General features: G+C 42.5%; 1 protein-coding gene across 2 annotated transcripts in view; it reads right to left on the reverse strand.

Annotated features, from left to right (window-relative positions):
- Positions 1–20,685, reverse strand: part of TTYH3 (tweety family member 3) — a 79,171-nt gene that overhangs the window by 22,777 nt on the left and 35,709 nt on the right. For both annotated transcript variants that reach the window (XM_083585742.1, XM_083585743.1), the window contains exons 3-7: positions 15,357–15,468; positions 13,712–13,932; positions 13,227–13,322; positions 8,612–8,684; positions 7,130–7,205 (exon numbers count right to left, since the gene is read on the reverse strand). In XM_083585742.1, the coding sequence (XP_083441868.1) occupies positions 7,130–7,205; positions 8,612–8,684; positions 13,227–13,322; positions 13,712–13,932; positions 15,357–15,468 (578 nt within the window). The remainder of the gene's footprint in view (positions 1–7,129; positions 7,206–8,611; positions 8,685–13,226; positions 13,323–13,711; positions 13,933–15,356; positions 15,469–20,685) is intronic.

Consider the following 20,685-nt stretch of genomic DNA (forward strand, 5'->3'; position numbering starts at 1 on the left):
GTCACAGGCCAGACTCTTAGGTATGCCAAGAATAGCTTGCTATACTTTTCATTCAGTGCTTGAGCACCGAAGCAGAAACATGGGAAGTGGGTCAAAGCAAGTACCTCACAGAATCCATGTCACACAAGCCATGTAGTCCATGCTGATCCTGTATATTGCCACATGTGATGTAGACATGCAGGAATGGGGTTGGCTCTGGATGCACACCCATCTAAGACAGTGCAGATGTGTCTCTACTGCACACAGACAACTCTGGATGACTTCAGGACACTAGTGTGATTGCCTGCACCTCAGTGATCCAAAGAGAGTGACAATTCTGATGAGAAGGAGTGAAAAGTCTCTGTTTAATGCCAGTTTTCTGAGAGGGGCATATCAGCAAAGTGGGCTGCTCTTAGGCAAGCCTGGAGAAATCAATAATTCAGTGCAACTACCCAATGCATGAAGAAGTTGTGCTGTGCGTGCGTATGACTTGTCTATTGGGTGGGGGGAAGCCACACTGACAGTTCTGGAAATTGAAATCCTGTTCGCAGAACGTGCATAGCATGAATGGATGGGAGAACAGGCTGCCCTGTCAGCATCCCTCAGACACCACCTTGAAATCCCCCACCCCCCCAATAATTCAGTCTATGCTGTCTATCTGGTACAGTGGCACCTCGGGTTAAGTACTTAATTCATTCCGGAGGTCCGTTCTTAACCTGAAACTGTTCTTAACCTGAAGCACCACTTTAGCTAATGGGGCCTCCCGCTGCCGCCGTGCAATTTCTGTTCTCACCCTGAAGCAAAGTTCTTAACCTGAGGTACTATTTCTGGGTTAGAGGAGTCTGTAACCTGAAGCATATGTAACCTGAAGCGTATGTAACCTGAGGTACCACTGTATCCAGGGAGACCAGAAAGGTGTTGCGGAGAAAGGGTTATTTTACTTTAAGAGGTTGTTATAATCGAGTGCAAACCTTGATTGAAAGGGGATGGGGAAAGATTCAACAACCTAACAGGGGTCAACAACCTGGCCCCCACAAAGCCTTCCATGGGTGAACTTGGGCAGGCTCCTCAGCCTCTGAGCTTTCTTTTCTGTTTTTTAAGTAAGTCTCTAGCCCTCCAAGAAAGTTATGGGACAAAATGTGCAGGCACCTTCCAAGTGATTTCTGCGAAATGAGAGTGCAGCCACCTTGTATATCTGTCCTGGTACTAAGATCACCAGGCGTGGTTCTCTCTCAGTTGCACAATGGGATAGACAAAGGCATATTTAATCAACCCTCATCCTATTCACACTACATAGGGAGCAGAGGTGATTAAAGTGACCCCCTGACTCCATTTCAGAGGGAATGGCTATGATGGGACACATGAAGCTTAAGCTTATTTTATTTATGTCATAGAATTTGTATACCGTTTGATTGTAAAGCACCTCCAAGCGGTTTGCAAAAATATAGAATAACATGGAGACAAATCCACAACCATACAGTGGTACCTCGGGTTACATACGCTTCAGGTTACATACGCTTCAGGTTACAGACTCCGCTAACCCAGAAATATTACCTCGGGTTAAGAACTTTGCTTCAGGATAAGAACAGAAACCGTGCAGCGGTGGTACAGCGGCAGCAGAAGGCCCCATTAGCTAAAGTAGTGCTTCAGGTTAAGAACAGTTTCAGGTTAAGAACAGACCTCCAGAATGAATTACCGTATTTTTCGCTCTATATGACGCACTTTTCCCCCTTCAAAAATGAAGGGGAAATGTGTGTGCGTCCTATGGAGCGAAGACGCCATAGCCCCGCGACCCTCTCCCGGCTGGAGAGGTGACACGCGGCTATGGCAGGAGCCTCTATAGCTGCGCGCCACCTCTCCAGCCGGGAGAGCGCGCGTGGGGCTAAAGAAGCCCGGCTTACTCTCTCCCGGCTGGAGAGGTGACGCGCAGCTATGGCAGGAGCCTCTATAGCCGCGCGCCACCTCTCCAGCCGGGAGAGCGCGCGTGGGGCTAAAGAAGCCATAGCCCCGCGACCCTCTCCCAGCTGGAGAAGTGATGCGTGACTATGGCAGCAGCCTCTCCGCTGCGCCTTTCCTCTGCTCCCTGACCTGCTCTTTGGGGCTGGTGGTGGGCTTCCCCCCGCCAGCCCCAAAGAGCAGGTCGAAAGGAACCTTCCAAGGTAGCCGCCTGAACGCACCTTAAACGGCACCTTGTTTTAGAGCGGGAAAACAAGAGGGGAAAAATTCTCCCACTCTCTGCGCAGCGCCTCCTGCCGCTTCGCTGAAGGGGTGCTGGGCAGAGAGCGGAAGAATTTTTTTCCCTTGTTCTCCCCCCTCTAAAACAAGGTGCGTCCTATTGTCCGGTGCGTCCTATGGTGCGAAAAATACGGTAAGTTCTTAACCCGAGGTACCACTGTACAGAAGTTTAAATGCTGGTGTTCATACAGCACAGGAAGAGGTCCAAACACCAAGAAGAGGTCTGCTTGTGCCTTGCCCCTGTCAAAACTTGTTTGCTGCCAAGGGAAGATGGTAATTTGGAGTAGAGAATCAGCAGAGGGAAGAGGTTTTTAACCCTTTCCCCACTTGCTGCTTCTCCGCTCCAGATTACTAGGGAGTGGGGTGTCCTGAAGTAAAGGAATGATGGGGTGGTGGTGTAAACTAACCACTCACTTCCCCACTCCAAATCAATCCCTTGCAAAATGAATGTTCTCTTTTAGAAGTAGTATATTGGTTTTTCCAGCTCAGAGGGGATTATGACAATACATGTATGAAGATCAATGGTGATGAGCTCAGAGACCTTGACAACTACTAATTAAGGGAAAGCGTCCCCACGCTCTCTAATTACTCCCCTCCTCCGCCCATCATAGACCTGTTAGAAATGAGAGACTTTTCAGCCCAGATACATGGCGTCAGATGCAGCATCATTCCAGTCAGTTATCCAGACACAAAACATCTTATTGTACATCACCTCTGAACTTTACTGAATCACTTGGTAATAAAACACAATCAGCTGGAAGGACTGGGGCTGGCAAATGGCCTCCTGCCTTGAAAACAAACGTATTGGCTGCACTGGGGTTCCCCTAGCAGTGCAAGATGATTATCCCATCAGCGTCCAACTCTATTGGCCTTATCATACTTAATGAATACTAGATGAGCTGAGCATATAATAATCTAGCCTTCCTGCACACCAAATTGCTTCATTTCCCTCTGCTCCATTCCACCCCCCTCCACACAGCATGTGGAAAAACAAAACAAAAAGAATCTCATCTCTAAACTGTGAGTGGAGAAGATGATACACTTAATCAGATTATCTTCTGCGCCATTTATTCTGCTTAGATTTGAAACATGCCAACGTAATTTGGGTATATTTAAAAGCATTTCAATTTCTGCTATTCACTGTTGTTGTTTTCCAACAGGAGGAAAATGCCACACTATCCTACAATTAAATGCAACTATGGATATAAGGATCATGCATCATACAGAAGATCACATCTATTGGTCTGGCTGGGATGCTATCAAAACAAGCAATTTATATCCCTGATTAGGAAAAGCAAGCTTGATTTTAATTTCAAATTTTCTTCAGTCAAGTTACTTATGGAAAATTCCCCTATCAAAAGCTCTCCAGCTCAAGGATCTCTTCTGTATTTCTTAAAACTCAAGTTGCCTTAGCTAGTCCTGGGTCTTGGCAAAAGGGAGACAAATCTGGCCCCATCCACCCACCAAAGTAGGACCAGTTTGCTTCCCCATATCCTGCCAGAAAAACAACACACTGAGCTCCAAATGGTAGTTACTTGGGATTGCAGAACTGAAGGGAAGCATTTTTCTGGCCTCTGTCACCAGCTAGGAGACTTAGGACACTAGAAGATTGACTCCCAGGAAGTACATCATGACAAGGGGTAGATCAACGTTGCCTCATCTGTTGGTTGGTTGAAGGAGCGGCTGCCGCCACCCTTGCTTTCCTCTTCCCTCCCCATTCCTTTTGTGTTATGTCTAGCAGATTGTGAGTCTGTAGGCAGAAACTACCATATATAGACAATTATGAAGTTGCAGATATAGAGCGCAAGGTGCCTTCTCTTCTGGAATGCATCTATTTTATGGAATCAGAAAAGCTTCCAGGGCAAAAACAAGCAAGAAAAAACTGTTACTCATGTAACATTTGATATAATTCTATGGACATTTACCATCTCTTTCAGGGTATGTATCAGGGACTAGCAGCTGAATGGCACACTGCAGTTGCAGGGGGGTTAAAAAAAATAAAATAAACAAGAAATACATATCACTGAGGAACACCCAGCTGACTTCCCCATTAGTCAAGTGGGGGATATACGTGGATGGAGTGACTGCAAGGGAACCTTTGGGCAGCACACCCTTGGGGGAGGGATACTGCCTGGCCTACCCCAAAATAGCTCCTCCACAGAAAGTAGTCACTGGCCAAAATTTTATATTTGCCCAAATTGCCCCAGAATACTTTGGAGTGGTTCTGCAATTGCTGTGCTGCCCCCTTGTGCACTTCTAGTCACCTTGGCCATAGTATGTGGCTTGGCACTCGTCTGGGGACACTGTTATGGAGGCCCCTTTCCACAGCACCCCTACTCTCTTGCTTGCAGCACAGAGTTATTTGGTGGGGGGGTAGAGTAGTCCTTGCTTTTTGGAGCACGTACTGAATGGTTTCCCCACCACCACCTTCCATGTCTAAATACATGGCTATATCATGTTTATTTTTACAGATGGGTTAATAAAACCAGGAGTTGTTTATGCATTATAAAGAAACAAATCTTTGTTGGCAGGGTTAGGGGATAATCTTAAATCACCAGTTACTAACAAATGTTGTTTCCGTGTACACAGTAAGATATCAATGCAGATATACAGTTGCTTAAAAATAAATAAATAGGTAGCTAAACCACATTGTTGACAGAACTATCCCTGCCATGAAGGAAGTCTGCAAAGCCCCATTAGAATCCTGCACAAGCACCACAGCTGTCACCTGCTCACCCAAGGAGCAGTTCAGCCATCTATTCTGCCTCCCCCTTTCCCGCCTCGACTGCTATCGAAGCACCGTTTTGTCAAATGGACCGTTACCTACCGAGACCCAAATTGAAGGCATCATTCATCTGCTACCTTTCTCAGTCTAGATCAGGTGAGGCAAAGCCCAAGAGAGCACATTACTCAGCTAAGGTGTTCAATTACCCCTTTGTCACAGATGTGTCAAGAACCTCTGCTACTAAGCCTAACAAATTAGTACAGAGAGCTCAGGCTTCCCAGGGCTAAACACAGCTGAATGCTGAGTTTATACAAAGACCCTGAGGCAGGAAACCCTGGATTTCAGCATTTGTGAACATGCATGCAGCTTACTGGGGGAAGGGTACAGACATTTCAGTATTTCTCTACCCTATCCCCAATTTCTTTGAATTTGTAGAGCAGAAGAACAGAAACATCAGTTAATGCCATTTAACAAATAATCACTGATTCAAATTTAAACCAATTTTAAATCAGTGGTGTCTCCTGCAAAAGAGGGTTTGTCTATAAATAAATGTCTCTTGATTCTGAAAACACATAATAGATGTTTTTCTTATATTTTGTTCAGAATGAAAAACATTATTTGTTAAATGCCTTCAAGCTACAAATTGTATTTAGAAATAAGAACATTTTCACTGTTTTATTTCTTTAGTTATAAGCAGTGTTAGAAACTCAGATATATAAGGTAGGTGCCAAATGGCTCCTTATACCAAGGTGTGTGAAAACCTTCAAGATCCAGTGATCTCCAGGCAGGCACCAGAAGATGTCAGGTACCAGCCTGATGCCCAGGCATCTTCACTTGGTCGCAAGTGGCTGATAGCCAGGTGCAGAATGTGCCTGGCACTTGGCTAATTTCGAATACTGGTTGTAAGCAAGGATTTTTACACTAGAAATCATGGTGGAATGATGGTGCAAAAAAACTGTTAGCATACTGGAAATGATAGTGGCTGAAACCAATTTATTTATTCTTGGAGTGTAACAAAACATTCATTTTCTACATAATGGGGAGAACTGGACAGCTTATTGTAGAATGTCTATCACCTGCTAGCTGACAAAGCTCTTTCAAAAAGGTGGATCTTGGATAATCCAGCAAGGCAGCTAGGTTAATCTATTTATTTTAAGAATCATGCAAGTCATAGTTAATCTGTGTTAACTGTTAAGAGACCCTGAGCACACAGTTTTGTGCTGTATATTTAAACACACACACTAGTGGTCTACTGGGATTCTTTCATCGTCTAATGTTTTACCGCTGTTGTACTTAAATCTGAATTTCCAAAAAATGTCAATACAGTCCCATACTACACTTTTAAGGAAACATATTTCTCTCTTTCTTAATGTTCCAGCCTATTTAACTGCCCTTTCTGGCATGACAGGGGACTGGATGCTTTTAAATTGAGATGCTCACTCGTTCTGGCTTTTATTTTGCTTTCAAAAGAGATCTCATATTCCCAGAACTACAAAAAGCCAAGATCAATCCACAGAAACATGAATCACAGTTTCAACACATGAATGGATTTCCCGTTGTTTACATAGCCTCATACCAAATCCACTTGCATCTATTTGTGTGGAGTCACCAAACAGTATGAGCAGTGGCTACTTTGAATTATATTTCCACCAACTGGGCTTCTTTCCTTAGTCATTTAAGCAATCGCAGGTTTTTTAAGGAAAATGGTCAAGGCTGAGGCACAAACCCTCAATCAGTCAATCAGATTCTCTCACAGATATTCACACACTCACCCATAAAAACAAAACCTTGCCTATCCCGTCTCATATGCTTCCACAAAGACCTTGGACAACCCCTTGGTCACATACTGTTTTACTGGGAGAACTAGGACTTGGGAGAAGAGATGCTATCATGCCCATATCAGAGGACATTCTTTGAAGATGCCAACTGTCATTGCCTTGCTGTTCCACTGCACTGGAAGCCAAGACATCCGGGTAATGCCATGGCGTATTCAATGGAGACAAAAGGGTCAGAGGAAGGAGAAAGGCAAAGGGGGAATACAGTACCCTGACACCACAGCTTATGCCAGGCCTCGGTTCACTGAGATGAACCAAGGTTCTGGTGACATGGGCCATCCTCACACCTCCTACCCTCTTCAACCTAACCCTCCATTTCTTGCCTTTCTACAAAACACAAAATGCAGTCACTTACCTGTACTTAGCACCGCATAATCCTCTACCACTCTGGAGATGTAGGCATCAGGGTTAACGCAGAAGTCACTGGAACCCTAAAGAGGAGCAGAGATGACACAAGTAGTAAGAAACACAGGGGGAGAAATAATAGCCACACAGAGCACAAAAACATTTTATCCTCTGCCCCGATATTACTCTTCCCAATTTGATCTTCAAACGTATCTTTGAAATCATGATTTTATAAAAGCATCCAGTTCTAAGAATGTATGGCACTGCTGCAGAAGATCTACACGTTCAGGATGTCAGATTTCTATCCAACCATCTGGATATGATGTAAGATGCACACCCCATCTCATCTACCTGCTTTCACCCACCCCAACAAATCTCTCTATATGTAGAAGATAGCAGATCTAGGGGGGAATTGGCCAGTTTTTGATGTTCAGGAAGGAGTTTTTGTGGTCAAGCATTCAAATATGGAAACTCCCCACCATCAGCACTAACACATAAACTTTAAGCAGTCCAGTCCAGGAAAACTTTGCCACTTGATTCTGCTGAAAGTATAAAATCCCTCCCATTTTAAAAGGGGGGCACTGGTAGTAGCAACCCTGTTTCTCCAAAAGCTTTTTGTCAAGAAATGATACATATCAACAGCTCCTTGAAGTGTAGAAAAATAAGGCTTCCAGCTTCATGGTCTCTACACAGGAACAGTGTGTAAACCACAGTCCCGCATAACTGCTACTAGAAGCTGCAGCCTTGATTCACTTACACCATGGGTGCAGCGCTTGGAGCTAGAGCAGCCAACATGATGGTGCCAGACTACACCTTCCACTATCCCTGACCACTGGCCAGACTAGCTGGGGCTTGTGGGAGTTGTAGTTCAGCAAACATCTGGAGGGCTTCATAATACAGTGGTACCTCGGGTTACAGACGCTTCAGGTTACAGACTCCACTAACCCAGAAATAGTACCTCGGGTTAAGAACTTTGCTTCAGGATGAGAACAGAAATCGCGCGGCGGCAGTGGGAGGCCCCATTAGCTAACATGGTACCTCAGGTTAAGAACAGACCTCCGGAATGAATTAAGTTCTTAACACGAGGTACCACTGTACTTATCCCTAGCCTGGAGGAATCCCATTATTCCTGCCCCCCACATATGGGCAGAGGGTAGAGGAGAATTTGAGAGATCTCCCATTCTCCCTGCTCTGAATAGCTTCTGCTACCTTTGTAGGTGCGGGGGGGGGGGGGCAGGGAAGAGGCATGGGCCTATTGGGACTTAATTTTTTTGATTGTTAATTGTTCTATCCAATTTTAATATTGTGATTTTGCACTGTAGTAGTGATAAAAATAATAATACACATGGGTGCTGCTCCTGTGGTACAGGCGGACTGCACCCTAGGTTTTTTTTTTTTACCTAGCAATAAATAATGTGTCAGTGGAGAGGATGGTTCACCTGTAAGCGAACAGCAGTGCAAGGTGTGTGAGTTTTGTATCACAGCCACTTACCACAGCAACAGCTAACTCCAGACCCAGGGACCCCCAGCTCACAATGAGGGCAAGCACCCCTAGAAGACACACTCTGCAGGAGAAAGAAAAACAGGCTCAGTTTGGCAGACACCTTGGCTCCATTCTAATACCTTAATCTTAAGTGTAACTTCTAATTAAGAGTTCAAAGCAGTAAGGAGGAGGAAAAGTTGCCAAATAATTTACGTTTCCGTAACTGGAAATCTGAAGGAGTAGCTGCTTCGATAAGCACCCTAACCTCTTTGTTGTGGAATAACAGCGCTATATAAATAATTATTTACAGGAAACCTCAAAGCAGGCCACTTATGAACAGAACAGTTACTTTGCAGTTCATTTTTTGCCCTATGCCCTTCATATTTGGAATCGGTGAATTTTCTTCTTTCCTTCTACACCTGAAAGGCACAAGACCAAATTCTGCTGGCTCACAACTTTGACGGGGATTTGAGGATTGAATGAGCAGGACAAATAGTTTTAGGTTCTCTTGTCCTGAAGATTGGCTGTGAGGAGACACTGCCCAAAGGGTCTGGGACTGCAGTCCAAAAGTGGGAACAGCAAACATACATATCGCTGTGCAAGGAACACTGTATGGTCCAGCTACTGGCCTGGAGCTGTATTTCACACCCCCAACTTTTAAGAGTGCCCATAAGAAGCCATCGGCCTGACCATTAAACACCAAGCACAACAGTAGAGAAAACACTGAAGTGTGAGAGACATCTCATCTTCTCACACATTTTTTCTCTTCTTTGCAAGTGAAACTGTTGGCAATTTTAAAAAATACATATCTTTTGTAATTCTGTAGGGCAGGAAAAAATGTTTTCTGTTATGTGACTATTTATATCCTGCTTTTTTGCCTAAAGACTCTCAATTAACAATGTAATAAAATCAGGTTGTGTGATCAAGCAGGCACTCTGTCTCTTGGTAAAGCAGCCCTGATCCATGACCATCCCGCCGTTTTGAGTTGCAAATGCTATAAGGATGATAGGCAACAGAATAGACATATCGCAGACTGAAGAGAATTTTTTCTAGAAAGCTAACAGGTACCATAATTTTTGTGTTTTGTGTGTTGGACGCCTCCCAGAGTGGCTAAGACAACCCAGTTAGATGGGCAGCATACAAACAATATAATAAATAATAATTAAAAAAATAAATAATAAGTCATTCTTAAAAGTAGCACAAGCAGGATCTGAGTAGCATAAGCCAATTCTGTATGCTCAGGATAGCAGTAGATTTCTATTCCATTCTCACTGGCAAAAACCCCCTGAAACTAGAGGACATTTAAAAAATAGCACTGATTACAGTTTATTTCTAAGCTGGCCAGAGAGCTTTGTTGTGCAAACAAACAAACACTGCATTGAGGAGGACAGTCCAAAAGGAAAACAGAGAGCTAGACACACATCCTCTGACACTCTTACATTAGTTCTTTGGATCTCAGCCCTTATAATTGCTGAAAATCCTTAGAACCGGTGTCTAATTGTTAAGTCCAGGTCTTTGGAATTCTTGAATATTGCCAGTAAAACACACCAGAAGATACTATGTTAATAACAGTCTGTTGAACACTAAAACACAGGTTTTCATTATTGTGTATACATGACAATAAGCAAATCCTGTTATTAAAATGTAGACACTCCTTTATGCATAGCTAGCTACTTTGGAAAACTACACCCAAGCATCACAAAACCCACTGCACAAATAGAAAAAAAAAACCCACAACAGAAATAAAGAGATGGGACAATTAATCAAGATAATGACGACTTGGTTTTGGCATCCCACTTGGCATCCCAATGACTGTGATATCTTAATTGATAAGCCATGGTTTGCAAACAGCCTGCAAACCATGGTTTGAAGTGGATTTAAAGTCATAGTTTGTATGAGCTATGGTCTGATGTGATGATGACTGAATGGACTAACTGTGGATGTTTATTTATTAGATGCATTTACTACACTTTCTTCACCAGTGGTCCCAAAGCATGTTGCATCATTACAAAACAGTAAAACACAATACAAAAATAATGAATCACTAAAACAGCTTATTCTTTTTTTCCCCATTTGCTTTTATGTTTTATACTGCATGATTAAGACTGTATTTTTGTTTTAATGGATATTGTTTTTATATTTTACATAGTGTACACTACTTAAAAATGCTTTTAAATGAAGAAACAAGCAGTAGTTACTGCCTTTGCTCTGCCTCCAGAGGCTGCTGCACCACGGATACAGGAGTGAACTCTTGTAAGGGACTGCTGAGAGAACAGAAACCAAAACGTGTAAGAAGCTCTAAACTACGGTTTGCATTCCGGTAATTTTGGAAGCGCAAACCATAAATTAGGGTTACCATACACCAGTGCTTTTTTTCTAAAAAAAATGTTTAGGGGTACTCTCATTTTCCTACTCATATTGAAATACTACCCTCATTTATTTATTTTTAATAGTTTTTATTGAATTTTCAAATTATAACAACAAATTTTCCACAAATCTTACTTGAATAATTTATATATCCATATTTCTCCCCTCCCCACTCTTTGGCTTCCCCCGTATTTCCGTATCGATTTATTAAACAAATTCTACACCCTGCTGATTTTGCCTCTTATATAGTTGTGAAAGTTTAGTCAAAAAGTGCCAATGAGTCCAAATCTTTATACTGTCTTTTTATATAGTTTATAAATGGTTCCCACTCTTTTTTGAAACCAATGTTGTCTCTCTCATGTATCCTCTCTGTCAGCTTAGCCAGTTCTTCCTTTCTTGTCGTTTTCTCTGTTTTCCATACTTGTGCTAATAAAATTCTTGCTGCTGTTGTCGCATACATAAACAATCTCCAATTTCCCTCTCTTATATCAGGATCTAAAATTCCAAGCAGGAAAGATTCTGTTTTTTAACAAAGGTTTTTTTTCAACATTTTTTTCAATTCATTATATATCCTTTCCCAATATTCTTTAACCTTCTTGCATTCCCACCACACATGAAAAAAGTACCAACTTTCTCTTTACATCTCCAACAGAAATACTACCCTCATTGAGGTCAAACTTAGATTGTTTAGGGCTATGTGTACTCCTGCAACCCCCCAGAAAAAAAGCACTGCTATACACCATGATTTAAAAGCTGCTTTTGGTATGATGTCTGAATTGGACCAAAATATACATACACTGGGTTTAAATTCTTCACAGGGTACATTGTTATATGGTATTGATGATACAGCTATGGGCTATCACCTGGTCTCAAGTACTTCCTTTCCGGGTAAGATGACTGAAAGGGGCGTGGAGGAATAACTGCAGATATTCCTGGATGACACTGCATCCATGCCAGTCTGGGGTCAGGCCTGAGTTTGGGGCTCAATTGTCACCCTGATGGATGACCTTTGTAGAGAGGAGGACAGGGGGAGTGGATGCTCCTTCTGCTCAATTTCTCAGCAGTTTCAAAACCCCCGCCTCTTGCACACACAAATTATGACTTTGAGCTGCCATATGTATTTGCAGCCTGATCCTATGTACAGTTACTCTGACGTCTTGACCCACTGATTTCATGAGCACATACTCCCAGATCACAGAGGAAAATTTTGTGTTTAGATCAACAGAATTATGCAGTACCACCAAAGAACCAACTGTGTAAAAGAGGTATGCAAATCCTTGAAAATGTCAAGCTCTAGCCACATCTTGTGACTTCCCAAGTCGTAATGAAAACCATCACGTGTTATTGTATGATTTTAACTTGTCAAAACAAGGTATTTAATTTACACAGCTTGATCTTTTTTGTGCAATACACTTTCACAAGCAATAAGGAAGCTACAGATATGAAATCCTTCTGACTCCATTAATCAACTATGTAGATAAGTAAGTTTCTCCTGAACCACAGAATGGTAACTGCTGTTTTGCATTTTGTTTAAGCACCTCAATGCCTTCCTTTATCAGTTTTACCCTTTTGTTTCCAAGAAACACATTCTTCATGGTAAGCATTCCCTGTCCTGCCCCCAAAATGCCTGGATTTAAAGCCTCTGTAATGTGAGATCCATCTCTAAATTAAATACACAAGTTCAACTTCTGAGTGCGTAAAGATACACTGCAAATGACCAATATGCAGGTGAACCATGCACTTGAAGGGCCTTATCATCTTAACCATATTAAAAGGTCCATTACAATAAGCACATCCCCACTGGTAAGATCAAAGCACACCATAGGGACTTGGCAGTTTTTAAGATGTGGCATTTCCAACCCATACATGCATGGGTCTAATTCTGCACCACGAGGATATCTTCAACCAGAGACGCAGTACTGCATTCACCTTTCTTATCCATGGAGGGTACACCAGAGACCATTAGAATTACATTCACTTTGAAGAACATTTTCTCATCTTTCCAAGTTCAAAGATGGACACAAGCACAGTGGAACTGTGCAACTGTTACATGAATGCACTTTCTTGTTAATGCCTCCCAGAAAAAGCCACGGCCCTGTCAGGAAAAAAAACTCCAAATGACCTTTTTGAATGCAGCAAGCATCGCTCACTGAGTAAACACTACTTAATAGTGTATGGAAGACTTGAAGGGCACAGAACTGAAGATTAAAACAAGCTCATTTTAATACCTTCACATACTGTTTCCACATCAACCTACCCCACAAGAATGGCCTTTGAGTTTCTAATTAGTCCAAATAGCACCAGCAAACAGATTAGGACATGGAACATGAGTAAGCCCAGGTATCCCAGCCACCTGTAGCAAAACCAAAACACAGATTAAAAAACAACACAGGAGACAATTAAAATGTGCAAAAGTGAAAAGCAAGTCTTGGACAAGCAAAGCAATCTTCTGATTCCCACACCCACTACAGAGATTGAGAAATGAATGCTACAAAGCTCATTTGCTTTGGCTTGGAGCTACATGCCATTGCATCATTATCATCAAATCAATATCAAGGCAATTCAGAATTGGGCTATGATTACTGGTAAATGCTCAAAAACCTTTCTATTTAAAAGAGTGGGGATCCTAGCACTTCTAACTACAGAAAAATAGCATAGGAAGCTGAAGTTTGAACACTCAGCTTGAACAAGCGCCAAAACAGCATAAAAACACACACATGTAAGAGTACACAGCCTGCTTACCTGTACCAGTCATACAGATCAATACGACCTGCCAGCAATTCTAGAGAGACGTCATCATTCTTCCAGAAAGGAATCTCTGTTGTCTGCCTCACAAGTTCATCCAAGAGTCCTTGGAGCTTTTGAACCACGTTCAGATAATCTGTCTGTTTAGCAAACATTACCTCCAGGAACCCCAAGTTGGGCTCTGCTGTTTTGTTCAGAGCAACTGCAATATTTTGCACCTGTGGATAAAGAAAGACAGGAATGAGTTCTCCACATCAGCACAGGCACCCACATAAAAGTAAAGGGCTAGCAAGTTGGTCAGCTTCAGGTGAGATGCTCTAAAGCAGCTTATCTATCATATCCAAAAACTAGCAATGCAGCTAATTGCAATGATATAGATTTGTCCCATTAACACTCTCACACAAATTTGACAGAGCATGCAGAAATACATACTAATGATCTCTTCAGGACAGGACAGGCAGGAAGAGATGCTTTGTCTAATAGAATTTCACCAGGCATCCAGACTTTGCTGCTATGTGGCAAGGACAACCTGCTACCACTATCTTCTCAAGCAAAATTTTGGCAAATTCAGCCTGCCTCTTTTACAGGGAGGGTACTTTATTGCTCGGTGGTTGAGGGCTGCTCCAATGAAAAGAGAGAACATTCCCTTTTCTTTGTGGGCTTGCTGCAGCAAAGCGTATTTCCCGGTACACAGAGGTGGCACTGCTAGAGCTCACTCTACCACCACAGATCACTGTCGTGCTAAAACAGAGTCTGCAAATCAGCTCAGAAAGCACACCCACAATTCCAAGTGCGGTCAGATTTCATAAGTAATTTATACACAAGTGGATCTGAGCAAGGCTTTCATTCAGTGGACGCAACCTGGGTTTACAAAACCAAACCTTCCTCAACTCCATCATACCATAATAGACTATTGCTCACTTGAAGACAAAGCAGGCCATGTGGTTTCACTTCTGTGTGACTGCCTCACATGTTGCACTGAGAAATTATTTGGGATTATTTGTTCCATGAGGACAAATTCCTGCTTTACAATAAAAACAGGTGCTAGAGGTGCCATTTGCGATATCTCCACTTCTAGACTTTCTGAAACAGGAATCCTTCCCACTTAACAATCTGCAACTTACCCTGCAAAAAAGAAGGCTAGCCCTGTTTTTAAGGGTTTAACCTAAGCATCTTCATGTAAGGAATCTCAGATAACTAAGATTGGAAAAGGCGCAGGATTGTTGCTGCTAGAGTACTGGGCTAACTGGATTATTGGTATGGCTCCCTAAGAGGCAGTTCTTTATACTCTCATTATCAAGCAGTACAGGTGTAAATTAACATTGTGGTTTTGCTGTTTTTTTGTGTATTGTCGCTGCTCAGGAAGGTTGGGGAAAGCATTAACATGCAGCAGCTTGAACCAAGCATAATCGTGATGGAACATTACTTTATTTAACAGGTTTGACTTGCTTGGATATTTTTAGAACAAGGAATGAAAGGAAATAGAACTGCATTTCCTTCTGCTAATGGAAGCTGTCAAGGACCTGTTGGGAAGCAGATAAGAACAGAGAGGCAGACACACAGGTGGGTTCTCACCTGAGGACAAGGTTTCAACAACAGCTCTCTCCCTCTCTGTCTTTGGGGGGAGCCTTCTTCCACTTACCCGGTCTTGGACCCCTGCAACAGTGAGATTGGCGTGCCGCAGTGAAGATGTTAGCCGATGAATGCCATCACTGGTCTCCCCATTTCCATAGAAGCCAACAGCTATGCCAGCACTGTGGGGAGACAAAATAGGAAAGAGATTGAACATTTCAATCTATGCAGGCAGCTGCAAACTTATTCCTCATATTCTGAAGTTCTCCACAGGAAGAGAACAGTATACTCTGGGCTCTAAGAAAGGTTGCAACTGGATAATTATAATCCCCAAAAGAAAGAATAAGGGAAAAAAACACTTCTTGTTTGTTTGCATGCTTTAGCTCTGGATTCTAGCTAGAAGTGTAATATACAAAGCTGATGCACTACTGAGAATTAGTTTTAGGACAGGGAACATTTTACTGTTCCACCTGCTCAAGTGTTCCAGCACATTGCAGTTCACTCTGAGGCACCTCCAAGGGTGCAGATAGTTCATGTGGGATAGGGAGTAGTAGTAATAATAAAAATAATTTTAATAATATTTTATTATTTATACCCCAGCCATCTGGCTGGGGAAGCCTATTGAGTCTGCATGGACTGATTCACATTTCAGGGAAAGACAGGAAGTTGTGGCCAGGCTGCCTTTCAGGGAATGTTGCCCACCATTGCTGATGTCATTGAGGAAGTCCCGATAAACCAAAGAACTCCAGATGACAGCTCAGAAACCACTGCTTTAAGAGAACAATACAGGAGGTGTGGGCTTTCTAGATTTCAAATCAAGGCTTCCAGGCTTTCTACCTTGAACTTTTGGCAGGTTACACATTCTATCCACCCAATTGGTAGAAGAAACCACCTACCTAACACAGGATACCAGAAATCTTTCAGTTTAAAATGAGATAAGAAACCGCCCATTCCAAAAGAAAACCATCAGCGGCATCACATTTGCTTTTCATGCTCAACGCTGAAGGATGACCCACAGGGGAAGTTATCTTCCTAAATCTATACAATGCGATTCACTGCTGTTTTAATTTTCCTCATTTGATAAATTGCAACTTATTCTTTGGAAAAAAAAATAACTATAGGCCATTTCAAGTATCAATAGAAATGTGGCATTGAAATATTGTAAACAGGAATGAAAGCTGTCAAGTTGAATTGACTCAGGACAGAGAAATTACCCACAATTAATTAAAACATTTATATACTGCATCCCATGTTGGGCCCTGAGGTGGTGTTCAACAATACTGAAATGTGTATCAAAACACCTAAAGGGTGAGCAGGCAGACAGCAGGAACAGTCCTTAGTCTGCGTATTTAGGACGGTGGAAGGTCTAAGAATATGAGAATGTAACTATTATAGGTTGCCATCCCAGCAGATGGAGAAAAGCAAAAATCTGTCACCTGAGGTGACAAAAGTCCAAGGGCTGAAATAGGTACAGATGGCCCTGTAAGATCACAATCTCCTAACTTACCTTTCTCTAGCGAACAAAGGCACATATCTAGTGACGAGATAAGCTTTCATCTTTGTGTCAGGCAAAAAGCGGATAATCCCCACTGATTGTAACTGATCCATTAAAAAAAAATTTTTTTTAAGGGTTTAACCCACACAGTTGTTGTATGAATTAGACAGAGGTCAGATGGAGGTAAAATAATGGGCTGCATGGGGGAGGAAAGCTGTCTTGCCATGTGAAAAGGCAAGGGACCCGATGAGATCATTTAGTAAGATATGGCATCAACTGGGAGTTTGGAGGTGTGGCTTGTTTAAAAGACATAGTAGAACTGCATTCTGTAGAACAGTTTCCGAAAGCAATACTTAAAATCACAACATTTAAAAAGTCATTATATCGTCATGTCAAGGTTGTTATTTAATGGATATTTCTAAGCCCTTATTGAGGTCCAACTACAAACAGTGAGGTTAGCTTGGGACTGAAAAGAAACACTCAATTTTTATGCTATCATGTGTGGTTCAGGTATTTCTGCAGTCACCATGTTTCCTCTGAAAGCAGAGAAGGAAAGGTTCAGTAACTTCCAACAGCAGCAGCCAATAGTCCCACACAACATGATAGAGGGAAGAGATAGTCACTGTATATAATGCTGCTGCGGTAGATGGACCAATGGTTAAGTACAAGGCAGACTCCCATGTTCCTATGGTGCTAATAATAATACTAATAATAATAATAATAATAATAATAATAATAATAGGCCCTATATTCTAAACAAAATGCTTGTTTAACCTGGAGGTAGGCTGTATGAATTGTGTATTGATTTGTAATGATTTGTTGGGTCTCTGGACCATAATAAAGATTGATTGATTGATTGATAATAATTTATTATTTATACCCTGCCCATCTGGCTGGGTTTCCCCAGCCACTCTGGGCGGCTTCAAACAGAATATTAAAATACAATAGTCTATTAAACATTAAAAACTTCCCTAAACAGGGCTGCCTTCAGATGTCTTCTAAAAGTCTGGTACAGTGGTTCTTAACCTGAGGTACCACTTTAGCTAATGGGGCCTCCCACTGCCACTGTGCCGCCGCCACGCGATTTCTGTTCTCATCCTGAAGCAAAGTTCTTAACCCGAGGTACTATCTCTGGGTTAGTGGAGTCTGTAATCTGAAGCGTCTGTAACCTGAAGCGTCTGTAACCCGAGGTACCACTGTAGCTATTTTTCTCTTTGACACCTGGTGGGAGGGCGTTCCACAGAGCGGGTGCCACTACCGAGAAGGCCCTCTGCCTGGTTCCCTGCAACCTCACTTCTCGCAGGGAGGGAACCACCAGAAGGCCCTCGGAGCTGGACCTCAGTGTCCGGGCAGAACGATGGGGGTGGAGACACTCCTTCAGGTATACTGGACCGAGGCCGTTTAGGGCTTTAAAGGTCAGCACCAACAGTTTGAATTGTGCTTGGAAACGTACTGGGAGCCAATGTAGGTCTTTCAAGACTGGTGTTATGTGGTCTCGGCAGCCGCTCCCAGTCACCATGTCAGGGTTGAATGTCAGGTTGCTACAAAGTGAACCATGGTGGGGGCCACGGTGGAAAGGCGGCTGTCAGACACATGGTTCACCCCCGCCAACAGAAAAAGGTTACCCATTCCCAATAAGTGAGTGGCTGCCATCTGCTCCTAGAGAAGAAGAAAAAAGCCTATCCGCTGCCAGTGTTTTAACAGAAAGCAAAACCAAATCACCACACCTGACACCAGCTGTGGTTCAGACATAAATGGAAGGAACACTATGTGGGAATGGGGGATGGGAAACTCTCCATTGCATTTATCACTAAATTACTGTTTTATAAGGTGGAGTAAATTGTATATAGGCTTGGTTTCAAGAGCTGCCCCTCCCCTCAACCCAATTATGACCATGGGATGAAGAGATTTTCCATTTGGTGGAGGCAACTGAGGTTGTGGAAAAGGCCCCCATACCATTCATTGACTGAATTTGACAGGCTTTTCACTGGTATTCATTACTGAATAAAAGCTGGGATTTTCAGAAATGAAAATTCCTGGAGGTCACATACAGCCCAGTGAGCACAAATTGCCTGTTGGATAAAAGAAGAGCAAAAGAGAACATGGTTGTATTCTGTTAACTATAATTTTGTGTTTAAGAACTTTGTTCTGAGCAGGACCTAGTAGCTATCGGGGGCGGTGGTGGGCAAGTTAGGCGGAGAATGTGGCTGGATATGATTAACAAACTTCCTTAAGAACCCCTGAAATCTGCTTTTTTTTCTGAATAAGGGAGTGGATATCAAAAACACGGAAGCAAAGTTGTATGCATACAGGAGGTGCTGTGTGTGGCCACTCAAATGACCTGTTCCCCTTATTTAGCACTAAACTGAGGCTTCAAAGTAAGGGCCAGCAATTAATATATACATAACCCCGCCTCCCTTTCCTAAGAAGAGACCCACCATCCACAAAAGTCTCATCTTTACAAGTTAATATTGCAGTGGCAGCAAGACATCTTTAATTAAAGGGACTTTACAAGCTGAATCCTTAAAAAAAGAACCTTTGTTACTCCTGGGGGCGAGTTAATATTCCCATCTAATTACCACCTTATTCTTCAACATTGGGAGAAAATGCTATTTCTGGCAGAGCTGTAAAAGCCATATTTCAACATCTGTTTGCATGTTATTTCTGCTAAATGCAGTCGTTCAAGACATTTCCCAACGATCAGAACCAATCTGTCTGGAATTTCCTGGACATATCCAGAATCCTGCAGCTGCAAGCAGTGTCCGTGTGGAAATCGGCTAAATATTCAGAGGTATGGCAGCCCATGCCGGCAGTGTTGTTTTTGCTGATTCTCCTCAGAAATAGCTCAAAAACGTCCTATTTTGGCAAAAAAGCTTAACAACTTTGGCCAAAACTACAAAAAGCTCAACAACCTTTCTGTTGTTGGGAACCCTAACTTTCTGCTCTTGTTTCTCTGGTGTTTTATTATTTATTTATTCATTCATTCATTCATTCATTCATTCATTTAATATATATAACACCCTTCATCTGAAGATCTCAGGAAGGTTCACAATATATAATAATAATAATAATAATAATAATAATAATAATAATAATAACAACAACAACAACAACAACAATAATAATGACGACGATAATAATTCTTCCAATACTTTCCACTATTTCCAAAGATCACAAACAAAGCACACCTCAGAAAATCTACAGTGTCCATAGGTACATTAAAAGTGACAAATGTGTTTTTGGAGGATTGGAATCAGAGTTGGAAGGTGCCCTGGAAGTCCAATTCACTCCTCAATCCATGATTTACCATGCAAGACATTCCTGAGTCCACCCAGGCTCTTCTTTAATACCTCCAGCAAAGGAGACACCAGCTCCTGAGGCAGTCCTGTTCCACAGTAAAACAGTTCTTACCACTAGGATGTCTATCCAAATGTTTAGCTGAAATCTGCTTCACTGCCATTTCTACCCATTGGTTCTAATCCTGCCTATGCATGGCAGCTGCAAGAACACCTGCAGCCCAGACACATCCCACAAAAGACAACAGAGCGCCTTGGTGGCTGCACCCCAAGTCTCTGATGGCTACCTATGAGAAACCCTAGAGTAGAGCCATGGTTAGGAACACTCTCCTAAGAGACCAAAAACAAGAACCCTCAAATCACAGTGCTTAATGGCCCAAGTATTGGAGCCTCAGCTTCACGATCTGTCCTTCCAGTGAGCACTCAGGGCTGATTTCCTTCAGAATGGAGAGGTCTGATCTTCTTGCAGTCCATGGGACTCTCAAGAGTCTCCTCCAGCACCATAATTCAAAAGCATCCATTCTTCGGCGACCAGTCTTCTTTATGGTCCAGCTCTCACTTCCATACATCACTACTGGGAAAACCATAGCTGTAACTATACGGACCTT

This window comes from Podarcis filfolensis (genome assembly GCF_964270895.1).
Source record: "Podarcis filfolensis genome assembly, chromosome: 14".
Taxonomy (NCBI): domain Eukaryota; kingdom Metazoa; phylum Chordata; class Lepidosauria; order Squamata; family Lacertidae; genus Podarcis; species Podarcis filfolensis.